The following is a 19,724-nucleotide window of genomic DNA, read 5'->3' as shown; positions in this document are numbered from 1 at the left end:
TCAGTAAAATGAAGGGTGACCCTCAGCAGGGTTTGACTTTGCTAAGGGACAAGGCCATAGAGTATGGTCACGAGAGATTTGCTGAAACGCAAACGTATCGGGCTGCCTTTTTCTTGCTGACAAAGACAGTAGTCTGCTTAGATCCTGTTTATTTTCATTACCACAGCAAATCAAAATTAAAGCAAAACCTATATTGTATTCTTTTCCCTTTGCTTTGCTATGGACAGTAGTTTATGTTACTATTCAATTTTTGTTTTTGCTTCTGCTAGTGTCAGAGAGAGAAAGGAAGCTATGTAGGATACAAAAGCCCTGATTCTACAAACCTTGTTCAACCTTCCTCCAGCATTTGAGATTTCATTAGGTATCACCCACACATTTTCAAGATCGATCTTAGTAGTCTTAAGGGTTCAGGAATACCAAATTCTGCATTTGCACTGTGTGATTTTTTATATATGCTTCCAAACTGTTTTAGTTGACACAGCTGCATAAACTAAAGCATGTTAGAAGCATCCTTTTGAAATGCAAGAACTTGCCATGTTGCCCATGACGAAGAGACTTGCTGAAACGCATTGGGCAACTTACTTGCATTATTATTATTATTATTAATAATAATATTAATATACCACCCCATAAACCTCCAGTCTCTTCCAGCATAGCAGTAAAAATAGAATAAAAAGAAATTAAATAACTATTTGTTGGCCTTTCATAATATTGACAGTTACCAGAGGGTGGCTGCTTCACTCTGCCTAATGGTAGATAGTTGGCCCTGTGTTGAACTTCAATTTAGGAAACTTAGGTTCACATCCCACTAAAGCTATGAATTTCATGCACAGTTGTTCCAGTCCTGCAGCCATTTTAACTAGAGATGTCAGGAATTGGAACAAAAGCATTGAACACAAAATATCGACAGAGAACCTCCTTTAGAATTTAGAACCTTGAGGATTTTTTTTCTTTCTAGTCAGAACATTGGCTTACCTGTGTACTACCTTACCTGTGTGCAGAGCTTCTAATGAAAGAATTCATTTACATTATTGTATCTATAGTATTCAATTTATTCAAGAGTATTCTTTGAGGGCAAAGACCTGGCCCAAGCCATGAGACAATTCTGGAGAGTGGCAATAAAGGATGAAAAATCTCTCACACAGACATATACTTGTAAAGTCAATTCCTGCGTAAAGCCCAGGACTAGCCAGATATTTAGAATTGTCTTAAAAGTTTGAAAGGTCAGAACACATTGCTTGGATTAGTGAATCTCTTTAGGAGCTTATGGTATTAACTGAGTTCTAAGGAAAAACAATCAGGCAAATTTATGGACTGTAAGTCAGTGTCTGTCAAGAAGTACCCAATCTTATGGGTATCCTTTAACATGGCTATGAAATGGTTTGTGGAGCATTTTTACAATGTTCTCCTGTATTTATTCTTCCCTGCTGACTTTCTTCCAAATCAACAACTAGCCTTTGGTTCATTGTCATGTCATTGCTGCACACATATCACCATGGGTTTTTTGTGGTTTTTCTGCTTACTTTATTGGTAGACTAAGGGCAAAACTAGAGGTGACAGTGGCAGACATGTATTTCCTTTGTGTCTGCCCTGTTCACATAAAAAGCGAGCTATGTGTGTTTAATTCTAACACCTTCCAGCGCCTGTGCATTTAGTGCTAATGTGAAAAGGGAGCTACACTTATAGTTAAACTATGCATTATAGTTAAGCTGTGTCAAGGTCACCTCTGTAAAGCTTTTCACATACACATTTCCCCTCTTTAATAAGATAAATGAAGATTTCTGAAACTGTCACTTTTCAGAAATGAAGCAATATATTCATTTTAGGCAACAAAGGCCTTGCTAAGGCCCAAGCAATTCAGATTAATTAGTGTTTTGAGACATCTTTGTCCTGTGTTTAGATCTCAAAAAATTGTAAAAGGATTAAAGTAACATCCTTGCCACAATGTGGACAAACTGGATAACACTTTTTAAAACAAAATAATATGGAAGTGTTCTTCATCCCAGAGGGAAGGACCATGGCTCAGTGGTGAAATACGTGCTCTAGCCATGTATTAATTTAAATGACCAATTAAAAAGATCAGTTAGGAGTTGATGGGAAAGCCCTCTACCAGAGACCTTACAGGGCCATTGTCAGTCAGGTAGACAGTACTTGGTTAGGTAGACAAATAGTCTGGCCTATTATAAGGCATGTCAAAAGACAGCATGCCTCTCTGGTATGTTTCACTTCAAGCAACTTTAGGAATATCTCACATGAAGGAGTCTCCACGCCACTCTACCCCACAGTTCAGCAACCTATAATACTGGGTCTTGCAGCTTTCCTGTTCTGTGAATTGATTGGGCCATGCATCTCAAAACCAAACTTGTGTTGAAGCTTCATCCAGAACCAATGTTAGGAATCATTCCCCTCCCTTGTCCAGGTTTGGAACCCGTGTGTGGATTGACCATCAGCTATATGATTTCTGAAGTATGCAACCATTAAGTTTTTGCCATGAGATTTCCTGCAATAAAGAAGTCTCACTGATTTGGGTGTCCTGTGTCAGTTTGCCAGAATATGTGATTGCCTGATGGACTGGGAGACTTGACAACCAACAGACTCTTACGCAAATACTTGGCTAGCCCTGACTCACCCCATTGTCTTGAGGTTCTTCCAGTTCTGAAATCCTTTCTCTTTTCTGCCTCTAGAGGTGTCATTTTTATTATACTAAATCTGGGAGTGGCATCATAAATTTGCAAAATTATGGATAAATTTATGCCCCTCAAGTGCATGCTAGATTTATTTGACATACAACAAATAAAAATTGCTTACAATAGAAAAATCAATGTTATTTTGGAAATTAGCCTGGTACCCAGTGTTTCAATGGGCATCTCAGTGTGTGTGCTCAAAGTATACAACTCTTACCTTCCTGCTCAGTTCCTTTCACCTCCTGAAGCAACGGGCTTCCTAGGAACTTTTGCTTTGCTTATTCCAATTGAATTAGACAAAAAGCATTGTTCTTCTCTCCCTCTCTCTCTCTCTCTCTCTCTCTCTCTCTTTATTGTTGTATTTCCAGTTTATTCTGTCTAGATTTTGCATTTTTCTTTGATTCCTTGCTTACCTCCATTTGTTGGGGTATTTTCTGAAGGTGTCTTTTCCCCTCAAGTGCTCTGTAAAGTCTTGAGTTTTCCCTGCAGCAGAGTAGTCCAAATGGCAACCAACAACATGGCTACTGTTTTTTATATCAACCAATAGGATGGAACAAGTTCCAGGACTCTCTTGACCCTCGCAGTGCAGCTCCAGGTCTGGCTTACACACCAGCATATGACCCCAGTGGCAATCCAATGACTCTGGGGGCAACAAGCCTTTAACAGATTTGCTCAGCCAAACAGCGACATTTTTACACGTGGACGTGGGCCTCATGGGCAGCCTGGAGCCTCTTTGTCAGTGGGGGATGCTCTTGTACCATCCCCACCAGCAGGCAGTGCTTCACATATTGCAGAAGAGCAGGACTGGGACCCTTATCCCTTGAGATGCCTCCTTGCACTTAGTAATCCCGATGTATGAGCATTTTGTTTCAGTTTAAAAATCACTCAAAAACACCCCGTTCGCAATCCTGGATTTTCAAAAGTTGCACAACTTTCCCCATTGGAATGAATCAGAATACTGGTTGCAAATGAGAAAGGGAGTAAGCCGAACCAAGCTTTGAAGTAAAGTTCAGAGAATTTCAGCAATCTTGAGCATCCCTGGTGCTCCCATCCCATCCCTGCTCTTCAGGAGGGCAGTAACCAGGATAGGGCAGATTTTATCCTGCCTACTTTATAGTTGTCAAGACAGCATTGGTTTGCCACCCTTTTCACCTCAGGACTACCTTGGGCTGCCAGATAAGATGTACTTCCTGCCCATCCCATCCTGTCCACCTCAAGATGACAGCTTGGTGTGTTTGCCTTGTAATAGCTTCTTGGAAGAGTAGAGTAGGTGCTGGATGCACAAACCATCCGTTCCAGTTTTATTTTATGGGAATAAGTAAGCAAAATTCCTAAAATTTGCAACATTGCAAGAAATTATGGGGTGGACCTACCCAATACTGAGCATTCTTATGTTTCTCTTTTACCTTACCTCTAAGGTACTTGCAGTTTTGATTATTAAGGTTTACCTGGTGGCTGTTTCTGCTTCGCACTGTCTTGTGGACAGTTTTTCAGTGTTTCCCACTCATTGGTGAAAGGACCTGTTTAGCTTTCACCTTCTGGTTGCAACATCTCCCCCACCCTAGTTGGTGTTGCTGTGAACAACTTGCTGTTGTTCTCTCACAGTTAATGGCTAAGCTGTTGAATCTTTGGCTACTTGTGATTTGCTTCTGCAAAGATTCCTTTTCTTGGGCCCATTATCTCTGCACAGAGGGCTAGTGAGTTGTGTGTACAGAGGGCTGATAGATATCTGTACCTACTTGTGTTTTCTTCCTACAAAAGGTTATTTTTGCTTTTTACCCAAGCCCTCAATTTACAGATGGTCTTTGTTAACCCCTTCTTTCAGTTGGTATCTTCCTTCAGATACCTTGAATATTGAGCGAGCTCCAGCATTTTATGTGGGCAGCACTGTGAGCTTTCTCAGCTGTTACAAGGATCCTAAGAATGGAAACCCAGCCTCCACATGGTTATTTGCTTGCTAGATTTCATGTACTGTTCAGGTCTGCTATGAACTGACCATATTCTCAGATCCAGGAGAGATTCATGCATATACCATGAGAGCTGTTGCTTCCTTCGTAGCTTTCCTGTAGAGTGTGAGAGCTGGAGTTGCAGTGTGCTTATGGTCCGATGCTTGGACAATTCAGAAGGTCTGTGCTACACTTAGGGACCTGTCCCTCTTCCAGTGAATTAGCTTCCTACCCACCCCTATGTGGGATTGCATAGAGACCACGAAGGACAAGAACAGGTTGCTTACCTGTATTTCTGGTTCTTTGAGTGGTCATTGTGCAGTCCCACAACCCAGTATCCTGCAAGTCTTAGTATTGCTTGTTCTCACTTGATGCTTCCTTATACATAAGCTGCTGAATGCATACATTTAGGAATTAAGTGGGACCTATGTCTTTTGAGCATGCTGAATGGGGGGTAGGACAGATGCCAAAACTGTATCATGATTCTAGAAAGTTCTGAAATGAGGCTCTGCATCGGCGGGGGATCTCTATATATCACTGCATATGGCCGCAGAATCTCAGTTACCGGTAAGTAACCCTTTTTTCCCCTAAGAAGTCCATGCATATTATTGAAATGCTCTCTCAAGTTTTATATCAACAGCATATAGTTTGTACTGCAAAAAAGCAGAATGAACTTTTAATTTTGGAGCCATGGTTGTTAAGCAAGGGATAATTAAGGAAGGAAGTATATCCATGAGTATTAACATAGCTCTGAGCTAAGGAATAATTACAGTCTGTTTGAGGTGTTCTTTTATAGCTTAAGATGTGTGATCTTGTGTAAGACACATACTTAATTATCATTAAATACTCATATTGCAGGTTCATGAGATCTTTGAGTGTCAGGAATGTGACAAGAAATTCATTTCAGCTAACCAGCTAAAACGCCATATGATAACTCATTCAGGTAAAAAACAAAACAAAAACCTTTCCCCATCAAATCAAGCTTAACTTATTACCTTAAAATGTGTATGTTAGAATATTAAATATATTTTGGGGATGGGGCTTGGGGCTAATTAACCAAAAGTGTGTGTGTGTGTGGGGGGGGGGCTTATGAAGTTATTGGGTAGTTGGTTCAATAGCCTGGTTAAGTTGATTTTCTTGGATTTAAGATAATAAGTCTATTGATATGAACAACAGAGGCTAGGCAGTCCTAAACACTTTCTTATAACTTTTGCTTCCATGTAAGTGTGCTTGGAGTTGATGACTGCCTAAAATGATTTAGCTCAAAGGGCTGGGTTCATTCATGTGTGGGTTTCAGCCTACATGTATAATCCTAGTACTTTACAATTAATACGCTTGCATTCCCTTCTAGAAAGCCCAAAGTTTTTTACATGGGCTCCTGTTTCCAACCCCTCCTTGGACATTTCTTTACATCCTGATCTCTTGCTTTGAAAATTGATTTAAAAAAAAGCCTAGTGGGATCCATCGTATAGTGGAAAATGATGTAAATGATGTAGAGATGGCTGTTTTCATGAACTGTCACTGGCAAGAAATAAAGGGGAAGGCATGTAAATCATCTATAGATCTCTAGTTATCAGGAAGAAGCTTGCTCCAGAGCAGACTGACCATATCCCACCTTAGACAGCAGCAACATGAGCTGAATTTCCCATGCCAACACTTCATCCTGCCTGGATCTTGAGGGATCTGGCAGAGGGAAGCCCTTGTCATAGTTGCAAAAATCACTGTATTGTCCGATCGAACTCTGCTACTTATTTCTGTTCATTAAATTCTGGCATTTCCATGTCTTTCACTTAATAATTGGGAAAAAGCTGTGCCCAATCTAACCAAAACATGATTTTCTGTTCTCTTCCCAAATGCTTTAAAAAGGTTTTCAACATTGCAAACACTGTGGGTGTTATCTGCTATCTCACAGCATGCTCCAAGTACATTTGTTTAAACGAGAAAGCAAACAAAAAGCCAGTATCTCGGAGGCATTCAGCTGGCTTTTGAGTTCTGGATTAGAATGTTGTAGCGCTAGGCTTCAACTAGCAATTGAAACATGAAAATGTATATATACCACTTGGGTTTTATTGAAAATGAATATGCTATGTGTATTATTAATTAAGTTTTAAAACACTTAAACTGTCATGCCCTCTTTCACGTTGGTAGTCTGGCAACAGTTTTTGCCCCTTTGAAGTCATTCTCTTTTGATTTAAGCTAATTAATCAGGGTTTAGTTTTCACCATGATAGTTGCAAAGAACGTGCCAATTTCTTGAGATGCGCCATGGCTTATATTTTATGAAGCGACTTAACTGTGTAATGTAAAGGGCATTAGATGTCTTTCTAATTGGTTTAATCTTAATTGGGTTGACTTCATTGCAGAAATCTCTCTGAGGAGATGGCTGTCTCTGCCTTTCATCTTCTACCCCTGTATAAACAGGAGATTAAATGTCCCCCACTCGTTTTCTGCAGAAAAACGCCCCTACACCTGCGAGGTTTGCAATAAGTCCTTCAAACGACTTGATCAAGTGACTGCACACAAAATAATACACAGTGAAGATAAACCCTATAAATGCAAGCTTTGTGGAAAGGGATTTGCCCACAGAAATGTTTACAAGAATCACAAGAAGGTAAACAAAAAACAAAAACAAAAAACAAAAAAACACTCTGCTGTTGTTGTTTACAGCTCTGCCAGGCTTAGTGTTGCAGCTGTTGCTCATTTCTGTGATGGATCAATACGCTTTGGCATGCTTAGAAACATGAGCTTCAAATCTTGCAAAATATATTGGCTAGCGTTCCGTTGCAATCGCCTAGATGTTAAGATCATCAATAGGTTCCTGGTTATTGTTTGGTGTTTCTTTTAATCAACTCCAAGTAGCTCCGTTAACTTTGTTCCTCTAGGAATATTTTAACACTTTTTTTAAAAAATCTATAGTAATGTTGTAGTCATTCCTTATCTTTTTGACTACTGCGAGAAAAAAAATGAAGTTTGCATTCCATTTCGGTTAAACGTGATTACAGCAACAGAAGAAGCTCTGCCCTAAAAGTATAGAGGAACCACACATTCAGCCACCACTAAAAGACTCCTGGCTGTGTGATTTAAGCTCCAATCTGCCTGCCCTAATTTCGATAATGCCTGTCATTACATTTGACCCTGGGTTACATTTTCAGTGGCCTGGCTGCACCCTTGACTGCTGCTCCTTCAGAATTGCAAAACTGTAAATAAATAAATAAATAAATCTGGCTAGTTTCCTGCTTAGCTCTTGCTCGTTCCCCACCCCCTCCCCTCCCCTCCGCCCTCAACACTTTGATGAAACAGATATACCAAGACTTACATATTTTTCACAGTTTGGCTCATGTTATATGCCATCTGGGAATTTGGCACCGGATCTTTGCACCATCTTTTGCGTTTCCAGCCATAAATCATGTGAAAGTAATAATAATAACCAGAATGCTCCTTGCAGGGTGAAACAATGATGACTGTTCTTTCTAACACAGACAGGATGCATGAGCCTGTTGAAAGACAGACTAGCTTGAGTACACATCACGATCATAGCTTACATATGTAATGTCCTTTAAAAACAACAACACAGTTTACGGAGTGGTTGCACTTGAAAATGAAAATGACTGAAAGCCTTTCTGTGCGGTCACCTTTGAATTCAAAAAAAGGAAAGAAAGCAAAAGGTCCTTTTTTTCCTTTTGCAATTCTTATGGCCTAAAGGAAAACGTTAATTGAAATCACTGAGGCATTTTGCTCCAGATCAAAACCTAGTATGGTCCTTGCTCCTGAAAATGTCTATGGATCACTTTGAGGGGCCTAGAGTTAGGACATGGAACTAGGACATATTAGGGTGACGATATGGAAAGGAGGACAGGACTCTGGTGCCTTTAACAGTTGTACAGAAAAGGGCATTTCAGCAGGTGTCATTTGCATGAATGCAGCACTTGGTGAAATTCCCTCTTCATCACAACAGTTAAAGCTACAGAAAACCTGTCCTCTTGACCAGATACAAAAGAGGGCAGGGCTCCTGCAGCTTTAACTGTTGGGAAGAAGTGCTGTATGCATACAAACTAGCATGTCATGTTCTTGACAAGTACAGAATATGGCTCTACTGGGCTAAACTTAGTGTGTGGAGAGAGTGAAACTCACAAGGATATTACTAAAAGAGGAATATGCCTCTGCGGGGCTACATAGCGGACATGCAAACTTGCAGTTGTGTGCACTTGCACAAGATTGCAATAATTTTCCACCAAAAAAATCCAACAAAATTCATGCAAATTTCAAGATACCCCCTCTAAAAAAAATGGCTGCCATTAAAAAAAACACCCTGGAATCCGCGGATTGGCTCGATTTGCTATGGAACAAGTTTATTTATTTATTTTATTTATTAAATGTATATACTGCCCCATAGCCGAAGCTCTCTGGGCGGTTGACACCAGCGGGGTAGGGTGGGGGAAATGGATTGAAATCCATGGGCTAAACCAGAAAAGTGCATCAACATTTTACCCCGCAAATGGGATCCCCATGCATCCTCACGTCTTCCTAACCTGAAAAGCTGCCTTGTCTTGTTTCTTTGTTGGAACGATAAACTCGTGTGGACTTATTCTATATTCTGAACCTTAGTCTGTTTGAGTTTGTTGTAGAGAAACCCAGAGACTGATACTGGTTAGGGAACAGCATTATAGTCTGTTGTTTTCAGATTTATATTAGGACTATAAAGGCTCAAAGCCAGTTACTGGAACTAACTGGTTAGGCCACTAACCCTTTTGCAGTGTGTTTAAACCATGGTTATGTAGCCACCATGGTTAGGAATAGTTCACACCACACACTAAGCCATGTTTCACATGACTCACTAAGCCATATTTCTTAGCTCAAAACGCTTAACCACCGTGGTTTAGCGTGTCATCTGAACAGGGTCAATAGTAATCTCCTTTATATTCATTTTGTTCTACTCCTTGTGTGGTGCTTCAATTGTAAAAGGATGGGGGCTGACATATAAGCTTGCTTATATCCTCTGACCTAGATAGCCTTCCCTTAATCCCTAGGTTTACCTGATTGTAAAAGAAAGTTAACTGTGCACTTTTGCAATGCATCGGGACACACAACTTGTGTGTATATATGTGTAATGACTAAAATAGGAAATCAGCTCAAACACTCATTAAAAGTCCAAAAACGTGAGTAGATTCAGGAAAGGAGAAGAAATACAGAAGAGCAGCTATGATTTTGTGACTTCAGAGGAAGGAAGGGGAACCCAAAGGACTTCACTTCCTGGTTGGTTACCAAAAATTAGAAAATGCTGTGAGCCCAGACTACCCTCAGTTTTCTCAGATTAGTTCCAAATTACAACAATGGGGCACTTATAATGTCACCAATGGTTCTGCTAAATAGCAAATTATCCAGAAACAGCCAGGAAAATGGCTTTGATCAATGACAGGGCCACTGAATAAAGGGTAAGCCATTATTAGGGACCACAAAACAGCTTTTGATCAAGAGCCTTGCCAATGGAGCTTCTCCATAGTCCCCAACAAAATTCAGAAATGTAGTGTTCAACTGGAGACTTTTTCATAGCTGCTTCCCAGTGCTTCATGCTTCCTATGTTACAAATTCCACCCTTTGGTCTCAAAACCAACAATCTCTAGAATGGTTGTATAGAGCTGGCAGGTCATGCTGCATTATGTGTGGAACCTGGCTTTGGGCTCCATGATGTGTTTTGCCCGGAGGTATAAAGGTCCAAATTATCTATCCCAGAAGGCAAAGCTTTAACAACATATGCTGAGTTTTTTTCTTAAATGACCCCAGAATAGTAGTTTTTAAATGGATATTGTCTGTTTTTATGCTTTTTATGGCTTTAAATTTTGTGCATTTGTTTTTAATGTCTACTGATTTTAATCTTTGTAAACCTCCCAGAGAGCTTCGGCTATGGGGCAAAGCTCTCGATGATGATGATGATGATGATGATGATGATAATAAGCAGCTTTCACTTTTGGTATAAGGATCGCACTGATTTATTTGGAGGAAAAAGGAGCAGAAATCTGACTCTGAAAATGTGCTAGAGCAGAGCAGAAAATCATGCCAGGAAAGAGTAATAAGAAATTGTATTAAAGATCAGACTGACTGGGTTTATTCTTAGAGCTGAAAGACATCAGTGGGAGGGATGCCAAGCAGAAAGAATTCATATTGACTTCCCAAACTCCAAGGCAAGTTAAAAACGGGGGTGGCGGGGAGAGAGAGTAGTTTGGTAATGGCCACTGAGTAGAAGGTGCAAGGAGTTTCCATGCCTCTTAATTAATTTTTCAACTTGCTTGCTATACTGAATAGTATTGCACAATATTCAAAACAAAAGGGTGTAATTACGGATGCTCAGGTAGTGCATGACCTGCCTGACCTGTCCAGGTTGTTGAGGCACTTTAGGTTTAAAACATTTTCTTGCCAGGGATTCAACAGTTCAAAGGCACCCTTATGGATTAATTGGATGGTCAGGCAAGCATTTGCATGTTCCCTCACCCCCCGGCCGTAGGGAACAATCTTCTTTTGTCAAGGAAGATTCTTCCTTTTGTCAAGGAAGAAACATTCTGTGGCTCCTTCGCCTCTGCGGCATTTCCAGAACCTTAACATCAGTCTTGGCAGCTCTCAGGCTTTTGCCTTCTGGAACAAAATGGCTTCTTGATCCTAGGTGTCAGGGTAATGTCAGTTAGACCCATCTTGCACATGATACGTGCAAGAGAGCCAGCACATCTGGTACTCCTCTGTAACAGCACATGTTCAAATATATCCCCCTTGTTATTGTTACTGTGCATATCCCAAGTCTGAGTTCTGGCACGGAAAACACATTATAGAGCTAAGCCTTAGTCAAATTAAACTCTGTTGCTGTGTGGCTCTAAGAAGGGAAAAGCCATAGCTTAGTAGTAGATCACATACTGTGTGTATATAAGGTTCAATCCCTCTCCTCTAGTTAAGGGGTTCTCAGATAGTTGGATTAGGAAAGAGCCCTGCTAAGAGACTTTGGAGAGGCACTGCCAGTCAGATTTCATATAACACTGGCCTGGATGGACCTGGCCAAAGGACTCCTGAGTCGCAGGCATCCCCTGATATTCTAGCCTGACTTGACCCTGAAAAACACAGCCGTTGCTTCACATTCCAAAATACATCACAGTAAGGCATCGGCTCAGAATACTTTTGCAGCTTTGTTCTACATCTGCAATAGGCATGCCTTGTTCAGAAGTGCAAACCCAACACCCATAACAGAAAACATGTTTTCAAATTTGATATCTTCAAATAGATATGCAAAGTAATCTTGTGGTCTTTCCATTGAATTGGTATCAGAAGCATTTCTTTTAAGAATGTCTTTTTTTATATGCTTTTGGGCAGAGGTTGCCTTGATGCATAGGGATAATCTTTTATGGATACATAATCTGGTGGTGTGCTGCAGTGTCAGAGTCAAATGAATTTGGCTGACACAAAGTGTGTGTTTGAATATTTTCCAAGCTGAGGTGGTGCTGTAACTGATGTGGTTTAGCATGGCATTTTCACAATATAAAGACTTGATTTCAGTTAGAGGTGGCTCAACTTCCCCATGTGTAGGTTACAAGGCACTTTTACTGGTGTGGTGCTTCCTTGGTAAGATGGTTGGTAATTAGAGTCTTGATTGTGGACTCTTTAATTTTTAATACATTGTTCAAGGTCCCATTTAAGAGGCCTGATTTGTTTTTCATAGAACCACTCCTTAGGTATTCAGTGAGGCATCCATTAAAGGATTTTTGTGGTGTGTTCAGTTTATTTTATATGCGGAAAGGCCTACATGTGTTGAGATGAGCACCATGTTAGATGGTGGAAGGAAATACATTTTTTTATTGCATTTTTATACTGCCTAATAGCTGAAGCTCTCTGGGTGGTTCACAAAAGTTAAAACCATCAGACACAAATCAAAGTATAAAACAAACAACAGTATAAAACAAACAGTAGTATAAAACAATTTTAATTTGTCCTGTGTTTTATGTCTCAGTTTTGTCCTTGATGGATCTATGGATCGTAATAAAGTGATGATGATGATGAGGAGGAGGAGGAGGAGTATAAAAACAATAAAAATAATATATAAAAGCACAACCAGGGTAAAACCAAGCAGCGATGGATATATACACACACAGATTTAAAATACTGATTTAAAATACAGATTTAAAACAGCAATGTTAAAAGACAATGATGATAAACTGATTTTCACATCATTACAAAAATAAAAAGTTCATTGTTTATCTATACACGGCACCAGAGCTTGTCTCTCTTTCTTCCACCTTCCTACTGGTGCCAATTCCCTTCATCTACCACTGCAAGGTACCCACCATAACCTTGGTGAACAACTGAATAGATGTGGTGCAAGTGGATGATGTGCTGTATGGCATGTGGACGTGCCCAGTGCCCACTGCCCTTGAGGGTCGTCAAAACCCTCCAAAGGGGAAACAGTGGAAGGAAGCCAATGATTTGCATGAGTTGATGTGTGATGTGGCTTCTCAAAGGCACGTACCTAGACAGGACCAGCGGAATGACTGGCACAGTCCACACTGTCCCACTGGGCACGTCCACTTTCCCCTTACTGGTAATAAAGTCAGACAACGTTTTTGTTCTAATTCTTCTTGTTGTTGTGATTATTGCGGTTTTTATTGTAATTGTTATTACAATTATTGGCTGGGCATACCCTGGAGTGTGTGAACTATGACGGAGGTGTGTGGGGGGGTGCATCTTGAAAAACCAACTCGTAGTAGCACTTTGAAATGAGTGGATGGCATGAAAGAAATTAAGTTTTTAGAAGTATTGCGACCCAAGCATGGCAACGCAAGGTCTGTACACTCACCCCGTTTAATAATTTTCTGTCTTGAAGTTCCCTGTGTTCATTTTTGATGTGGTTACCTGAGAGGAAGATTCTGATTTAGGTTTAACTTTAAATATTCCCCAAAATTCAGGGCATGCTCGGATTTCCTTCAAAATGGGCATGAATCTGGATATATTTATAATCTCTCATGATGGCCATTTTGATGTTTCTAACTTTAAAAGTGACCGAGATGTAAGCACTTTTGTTAATTGGGGTTAGGGTTGAGGGTGAAAACTTTAAATATTCCCCAAAGTTCAGAGCATGCTTGGATTTCCTTCAAAATGGGCTTGAATAAGGATCAATATAGAAGCTCTCATGGTGGGCAGTTGCAAGTGTGTATCTGGAAAAATGACAGAGATACATGCATTTCTGTAAATGGGGGATTTTTAAAATATTCCCCAAAATTCAGGGCATGCTCAGATTTCCTTCAAAATGGGCATGAATCTGGATACATTTATAAGCTCTCATGGTGGCTATTTTGATGTTTCTAACTTTAAAACTAAAAAAGTTATAGGCGTTTGACATTTACAATGCTGGATATAGATCCGGAGCCCCGCCGCGGAGCGGACTGTAGGTGGATCGCCCGAAAGCAGAGTGGACCCAATCCAAAAGTTGCGGATCGGGGGGTCTGCGCGCAGCCCTAGTTTTGAGACAGTGTTCTGTGGGGGACTTGAGTTTCTTGGAAACTGATAACGGATTCTTCAAGTAATGGCAGACAGGTTTTGCAAGCCTGGTTCGCATATAACACTAAATTGTGATTTATGTAATTCATAGTTTGTTGTGTGGCAGATAGATGAACAAACAATGGTTTGTTTTCTCAATCCATGGGTAGTTTGCTTCCCTCCTCCTTCTCCCACTTTCTCCGTGTATCCTTTTGTAGCACTGTACTACTGTCATAAAGAGCGGCTATGGGGTTTTTTCCACCACTCTTGCCCATGGCAAAACAACCCATGAACAACCCATGATTGTTGTGACAAGCCATGGTTTAAACAATCCAGAGTTCACAACCCAACAGCAAATCATGGGTTCTCTTTCTTGGTTGTTTGTTTGATCACACATCACAACAACCCAGAATTCAACAATCCAAACCACGGGGCAGGTCACAGAAAGGTAGATTTCCCATAGTCCCTATCTTCTGCTGCAATGTGCAGCCAAACCAGAGTATTAGGAATATTCTGGCAGGGAGTCTTAGTTCATGCAGATCATCAGTACGGCACCATAGGCTTCTTTGTGCATTGATTTTTACAGTGTGCAGTCATTCCATAGCAAACAGGACAACGTTCTTCAGAACACATGTTAGAATGGAAAAGGTTTCCTTGAAAGCAGAAAGTGTGAAAACTACTGTGGTGTAGTGGATAGGCCATCTGACTTGGGTTAGGGAGACAAGAGTTCTAATCCCTGAACAGCCATGAAATTCTCTAAGTGAGCCTGGTCCAGTCACACTCTCTCAGCCTAACCTATCTCAGGGTTGTTGTGAAGATGACATGGGGCTGGATGCATGTGCAGTATCCTAAGCTCCTTGGAGATATATATAAGCACTGAGTTGTGGCATAGGTTAACTTGCTAGTTTTGTACAATGACATTTCTAGCTTTGGTTTTCACTATGGATGGTTTTTCTGTCCAAGGAATAAATGTAAATACATCAACAGGAGTTTAATAAAAGAGGGGATACAAGAGGGAGGGAGTCCTTACATATAACACATGTTCAAATCCATGAAGCAACCTTGGTGACCTTGGGCCAGTCTCTTTCAGCCTCACCTATCTCATAGGGCTGTTGTGAGGACAGAATGAGGATGTGTTGTGGGGGACGGAAACATGTGTTGCCTTGAAGTCTTCGGAAGAGAGGTGGGCTATAAATGTAATAAGAAAAATACAAACATTTTCATTTCTTACCATACTTAAAGGAAGATTTCTATCCATTGGTCTATTGCAGCATCCTGCAACTTGGTGCCCTCTAGATAGTTTGGACTACAACTCTGAGAATTCCTAATCATTGGCTATGCTGGTTGGGGCTGATGGGAGTTGAACTCTGGAGGGCACCAGCTTAGGCAAGACTGGTCTACTATGGAATTGTTCAGTCTACTAGGGTTGAAGATGTGTCTTCACTAGGGCTGCTTAGAATCCAGACATTTCTGTCTTTAGCCCACCTGCATTGCAAGCTTCTTTTAGAACTCTACTTGGCTTCAAGATCCACTTGCCATGGAGCAGGAGCTTCTGTTAGAGTGTCTGGCCTCTGTTAGAGGTACAGTTAGTTGCACAGTTCTCCGAATTGTGACCATAGCCAACAAAATTCCTCCTGTATTTAAATGAGAGCCAATTTAAACATTACAGCTCCTGTATGGAGGCAGATAAGGATAAAAAGAGAGAGCTTATCCTTATGCGCTATGCAGCAGGCGTAACATTTTAAAGCTTCTTACCCTATGCGTTGGCTCAAACTTGTCCAGTGTCTGTACGACAGGGCTAGCAATGGTCCAAGTTATGCATTGCTGGTGTGGAAATGCTGCATGCATTTTGGCAAATGCATGGAATGGTAACTCCAAATGTGAACGTTTCAAATGTTAACTCCCAATGCTTATTAATGGCCTCAATGATGCAGATTAGTAATTTTACACTCTGGACCTCATGGTCTTATGGAAGCTATCTTTTAAATGTGGTAATGTGTATTATTTCACTTCAAAGTATAGTAAGCCAGCTCTACTGCATTTTGGGCCCTCCTGCACTTTCTGCTGACTGGGTCCCTGACCTTTGCCCCAAAGTCCTGCCCTTGTGGCACCACTGAGGCAACATTTAAATTGGCCCTCTATTTCTTGCAGGGAAAGAAATGGTGGTTATAATCCTCAGGCTAGTGGTTTACAACTAAAAAAGCTGATAAAGGACTTTTAAATTGCAAAGTTTGTTTACATGATCAGGGAAGCAGAGATTGGGCTGGATTGCATGATAACAGCAAGGGAAATAAGCTATGGTGGATTGTTAATCCTGCTGCCAGTGGAGGCTGGTGGCTCTGATGTCAGTGGGGCAGTGAATTCATTGTGGGTTTCAGTCAGAACCAGACAGAACTCTAAAGGAGCTGTCCAAGGTGATGAACCCCTGGCTGGTTCTGACTGAAACCCAGAGCAGATTCACCATCCCACTGACACTGGAACCGCCAGCCTCCACTGCCTGCTGCATATTCCGGTCAGACTTCTCTATGCTGTGATGGCTTGCCATGTCATCCAAACCCATTATTGGGGTTGAGGGGCAACAACCCTCAACAGCCGGTGTGATATTGTGCAAACTGGGTCATTGTTTGGTTGTGGGTTGGAACAACTGAATTAAAGAAGAAATCCCAAGGTGTTATGGCCACACCTTCATGTCCAAGGTCTGCATTTTTTTGCACTGAATTCTATATTCCTTCCACCTATCTCTTAGGTGTACAGCCCTTTGGTAGGGCTGTACACTGCCTTGAGGGCTGAACCCTGATTCCGTGATGAAGCAGACCAATTTGGCCCACTTCAGTCTGAATCCAGAGTGGCACTGGATCGGGCTGAGGGACCCTGAAGCGGATTGGAATGGGTCCGACAGCTTCAGGGTGCATCGGCCTCATTTGGGATGGTAGTGAGCCATTTGGGATGGTAGGCCCTAAAGGCAAGGCAGGGGGCTGTGCACAGCCCTAGCCTATGGTATTGTTCCTCATATTTTTATTTTATTTTTATTTATTTATTATAGCATTTTTATCCTGCCCTTTAGCCAAAAAACGGCTCTCAAGGCAGCTTACAAAAATATTTCTTAAGACAGTCCTAAGACTGAGAACCTTAACCTGAGAATCAGAATCTTATTAAGTGGGAGCATTTCCCCTGCTTTCAGTATGATTTAATTCCTGTACGATTCCTGATCGTTACAGAATCGGAAGTTAAGCCTGTTTAAGGAATTGTCAGGCCAGGATAGCTGATCACCTCTGCAAGCCCCGAGAGTCTTTTTCAATGGCGGGTGGGGAGTTTAGAAAACCGGTGGATTTTTTCACTCATGCATGTTGCCAGATTAACAGCCCTGGAGACTGAAGCCTTCTATTTATCCACAGAACAGGTACAGCACAGTCAGCAGCAATGCAAGCTTCCCCACAGCAAAGTACCATCCAAATGTCTCAGCCCTGTTCTGGAGGATCCACCTGTTGAGGTGAGAAGGTAGCTCAGTCTCTTTGTGTCCAGGCATGGCATTGGCTTAGCTTTTCTCTAGCAGCTGCTGTAAAAGATAAGAAGCCCTGCAAATGTGGCGAACTTTGTAGAGAAGAATTCGGACTTTTGTACAAACCACTTCCCTAAGAAGTGTCATTCAATGGCAACACAATGTTTTGTTTCCTGTAATCGAGGGACAATTTAAAAATATGACACAGGAAATGACAGCTGGGGAGCATAGGATTTCCCCCCTTTCTTCTGCCTCCTGATTAAAATCATGCTGCTTGGCAGAAAATGATACTCTCATGCACGCTTAGGAGTGTCATATCTAGTTATGCTGGAAATGCCCCTCCTATCTCTAGTGAGCCTTCTGGGCAGGATCTACACTATTGCTTTATAATGGTATTGAAGTGCACTGACAACTGTTGGGGCTCATGACACATTCTGTATACTGTTTTCAAACCACTTTCAAAGTGTTATATCCTGCTCCCTCTCTTTTCTCAAAGGTAATTTGTTTAGCTTGAGAAGGAGATAAGGGGGGAACCACCCTTTTAAAAACTTTCTTGGAAACCTCAAAGCAACTCTAGTTTTTTTCCATAATCATTTCCCATGATAGCTTTGCAAAAATGAATGGGTTTTGAGGTCAGCTGGGGTTGGGGGTGGCGAATGGGGCATGGGTTGTAATGTGAAGAAGTATTTTGTTCTATATTTGTGTGTGTGTGGGGGGGGGTTGTGGGAAATGGTTCCAGGTTTCCCATATGTCCCTTTGTTATCTGCTCGGAGATTGTGCTACAATTAACTTGTAGCACAACCTCTGGTCAGATGAGACATCAGAAGGGAAACTTGCTATATTCTGCCTACAAAATTGGCTAACACATGCATTATGACTGTTGTCCTGTTCAAAAACAGTGATTTCACTACATCATTAGATACACTGCAACAATTCCTGTCGTCTGCCAGGGACTTCTCTTTGAAAGTGTTCTCAGTGTATTAAATAAAAGCAGTAAGGCGCATATGTTCATCCAGTTTTGGAACATCCTTCCGCTTCAGAATTGTCAAAGTTCAGAAGCAATGTTTGACTTCTTTTATTTAAGGGCTGGAGATCACTATTGGGATAGTTTAGCTTCATGTTTTAATCTGCGTTTAGGATAGTTGCATCTACACTGGAAAACTCCAATATATTCTACATAGCAATCCCCTGAAAAAGCATTTGGAATCTTCAGATGGTGGAAAATGTTGCAGGCAGGCTGATTTCTGGAGCCTGCTTTGCTGATCCTATCTCCCCAGTCTTCTTTCTTCTGCACTGACTTCCAGTTCATTACTGGGTGCAATTCAAAGTGCAGTTCTTATCTACACATCCTAAACTGTTTGAGCAATTCATCCCATAATGCTCATCTCATATGGCCCTTCTTGCCCACTGTGTCTGACATTGGAGGCCCTACTGTGCATCCCAACAATTTCAAAAGCACAATTGTCTGTGACTCATGAACAGGGCCTTCTCTATTGCAGGTTGGGAGCTCTCTCCATAAGAACTTCACTCTCTCAGGATTTAGACGAGATACTAACATCTTTGTGGGTTAAAGTTCTGTGTGTGTTTTGATGTTGAATTGTTTATCCTGCTCTTAGTTTTATTGTATGAAGTTGATTTTAGTGATTTTGAACTGTTTTACTGATTTTGAACTGTTTTACTGATTTTATGGACTTTGCTGCAAGTTGATTTGAGATTATTATATAGAGAAAAGTGGGGTGAAAATTTCAAATGAAAGAAGATCTACCCAGTGGCAAAGAAAAAGAAATGTAAAAGTAATTTCAGAATACACAGGGCACAATTCATACTTGTTTAATTCAGTGACAAATTTCTCATTGGATTGTATCTAATGGTTCCCTTCCATTTCTGGAAGGTGTTTTATCCTAGTAAAGGTATCCACTAATGGAAAGGAGAACATTTTCCATCCCTTCTCGCTGCCACCTTCATTATTCTTAGGATTGGGGAACCTTAAGATCAGCATGGAAGCTGATGCCTTCCTACCTTTCCACTAGCAGACTATCTGCTAGGTCAAAGACCCTTTCAGGAATGGAAAGACCCCTTAGTGCACCAT

General features: G+C 41.1%; 1 protein-coding gene across 2 annotated transcripts in view; it reads left to right on the top strand.

Moving 5' to 3' along the window:
* The window catches only part of PRDM5 (PR/SET domain 5), a 104,950-nt gene that overhangs the window by 36,859 nt on the left and 48,367 nt on the right, over window positions 1-19,724 (top strand). Inside the window, exons 9-10 of one of the 2 annotated variants that reach the window (XM_063135258.1) lie at window positions 5,489-5,573; window positions 17,532-17,626. In XM_063135258.1, coding sequence (XP_062991328.1) covers window positions 5,489-5,573; window positions 17,532-17,626 — 180 coding nt within the window. Of the gene's footprint in view, window positions 1-5,488; window positions 5,574-7,082; window positions 7,241-17,531; window positions 17,627-19,724 lie in introns of both variants that reach the window. The other variant, XM_063135257.1, reaches the window with a different exon arrangement.

The sequence above is a fragment of the Elgaria multicarinata genome, chromosome 10, assembly GCF_023053635.1.
Source record: "Elgaria multicarinata webbii isolate HBS135686 ecotype San Diego chromosome 10, rElgMul1.1.pri, whole genome shotgun sequence".
Classification (NCBI taxonomy): domain Eukaryota; kingdom Metazoa; phylum Chordata; class Lepidosauria; order Squamata; family Anguidae; genus Elgaria; species Elgaria multicarinata.
This window is presented reverse-complemented; position numbering and strand designations above follow the sequence as displayed.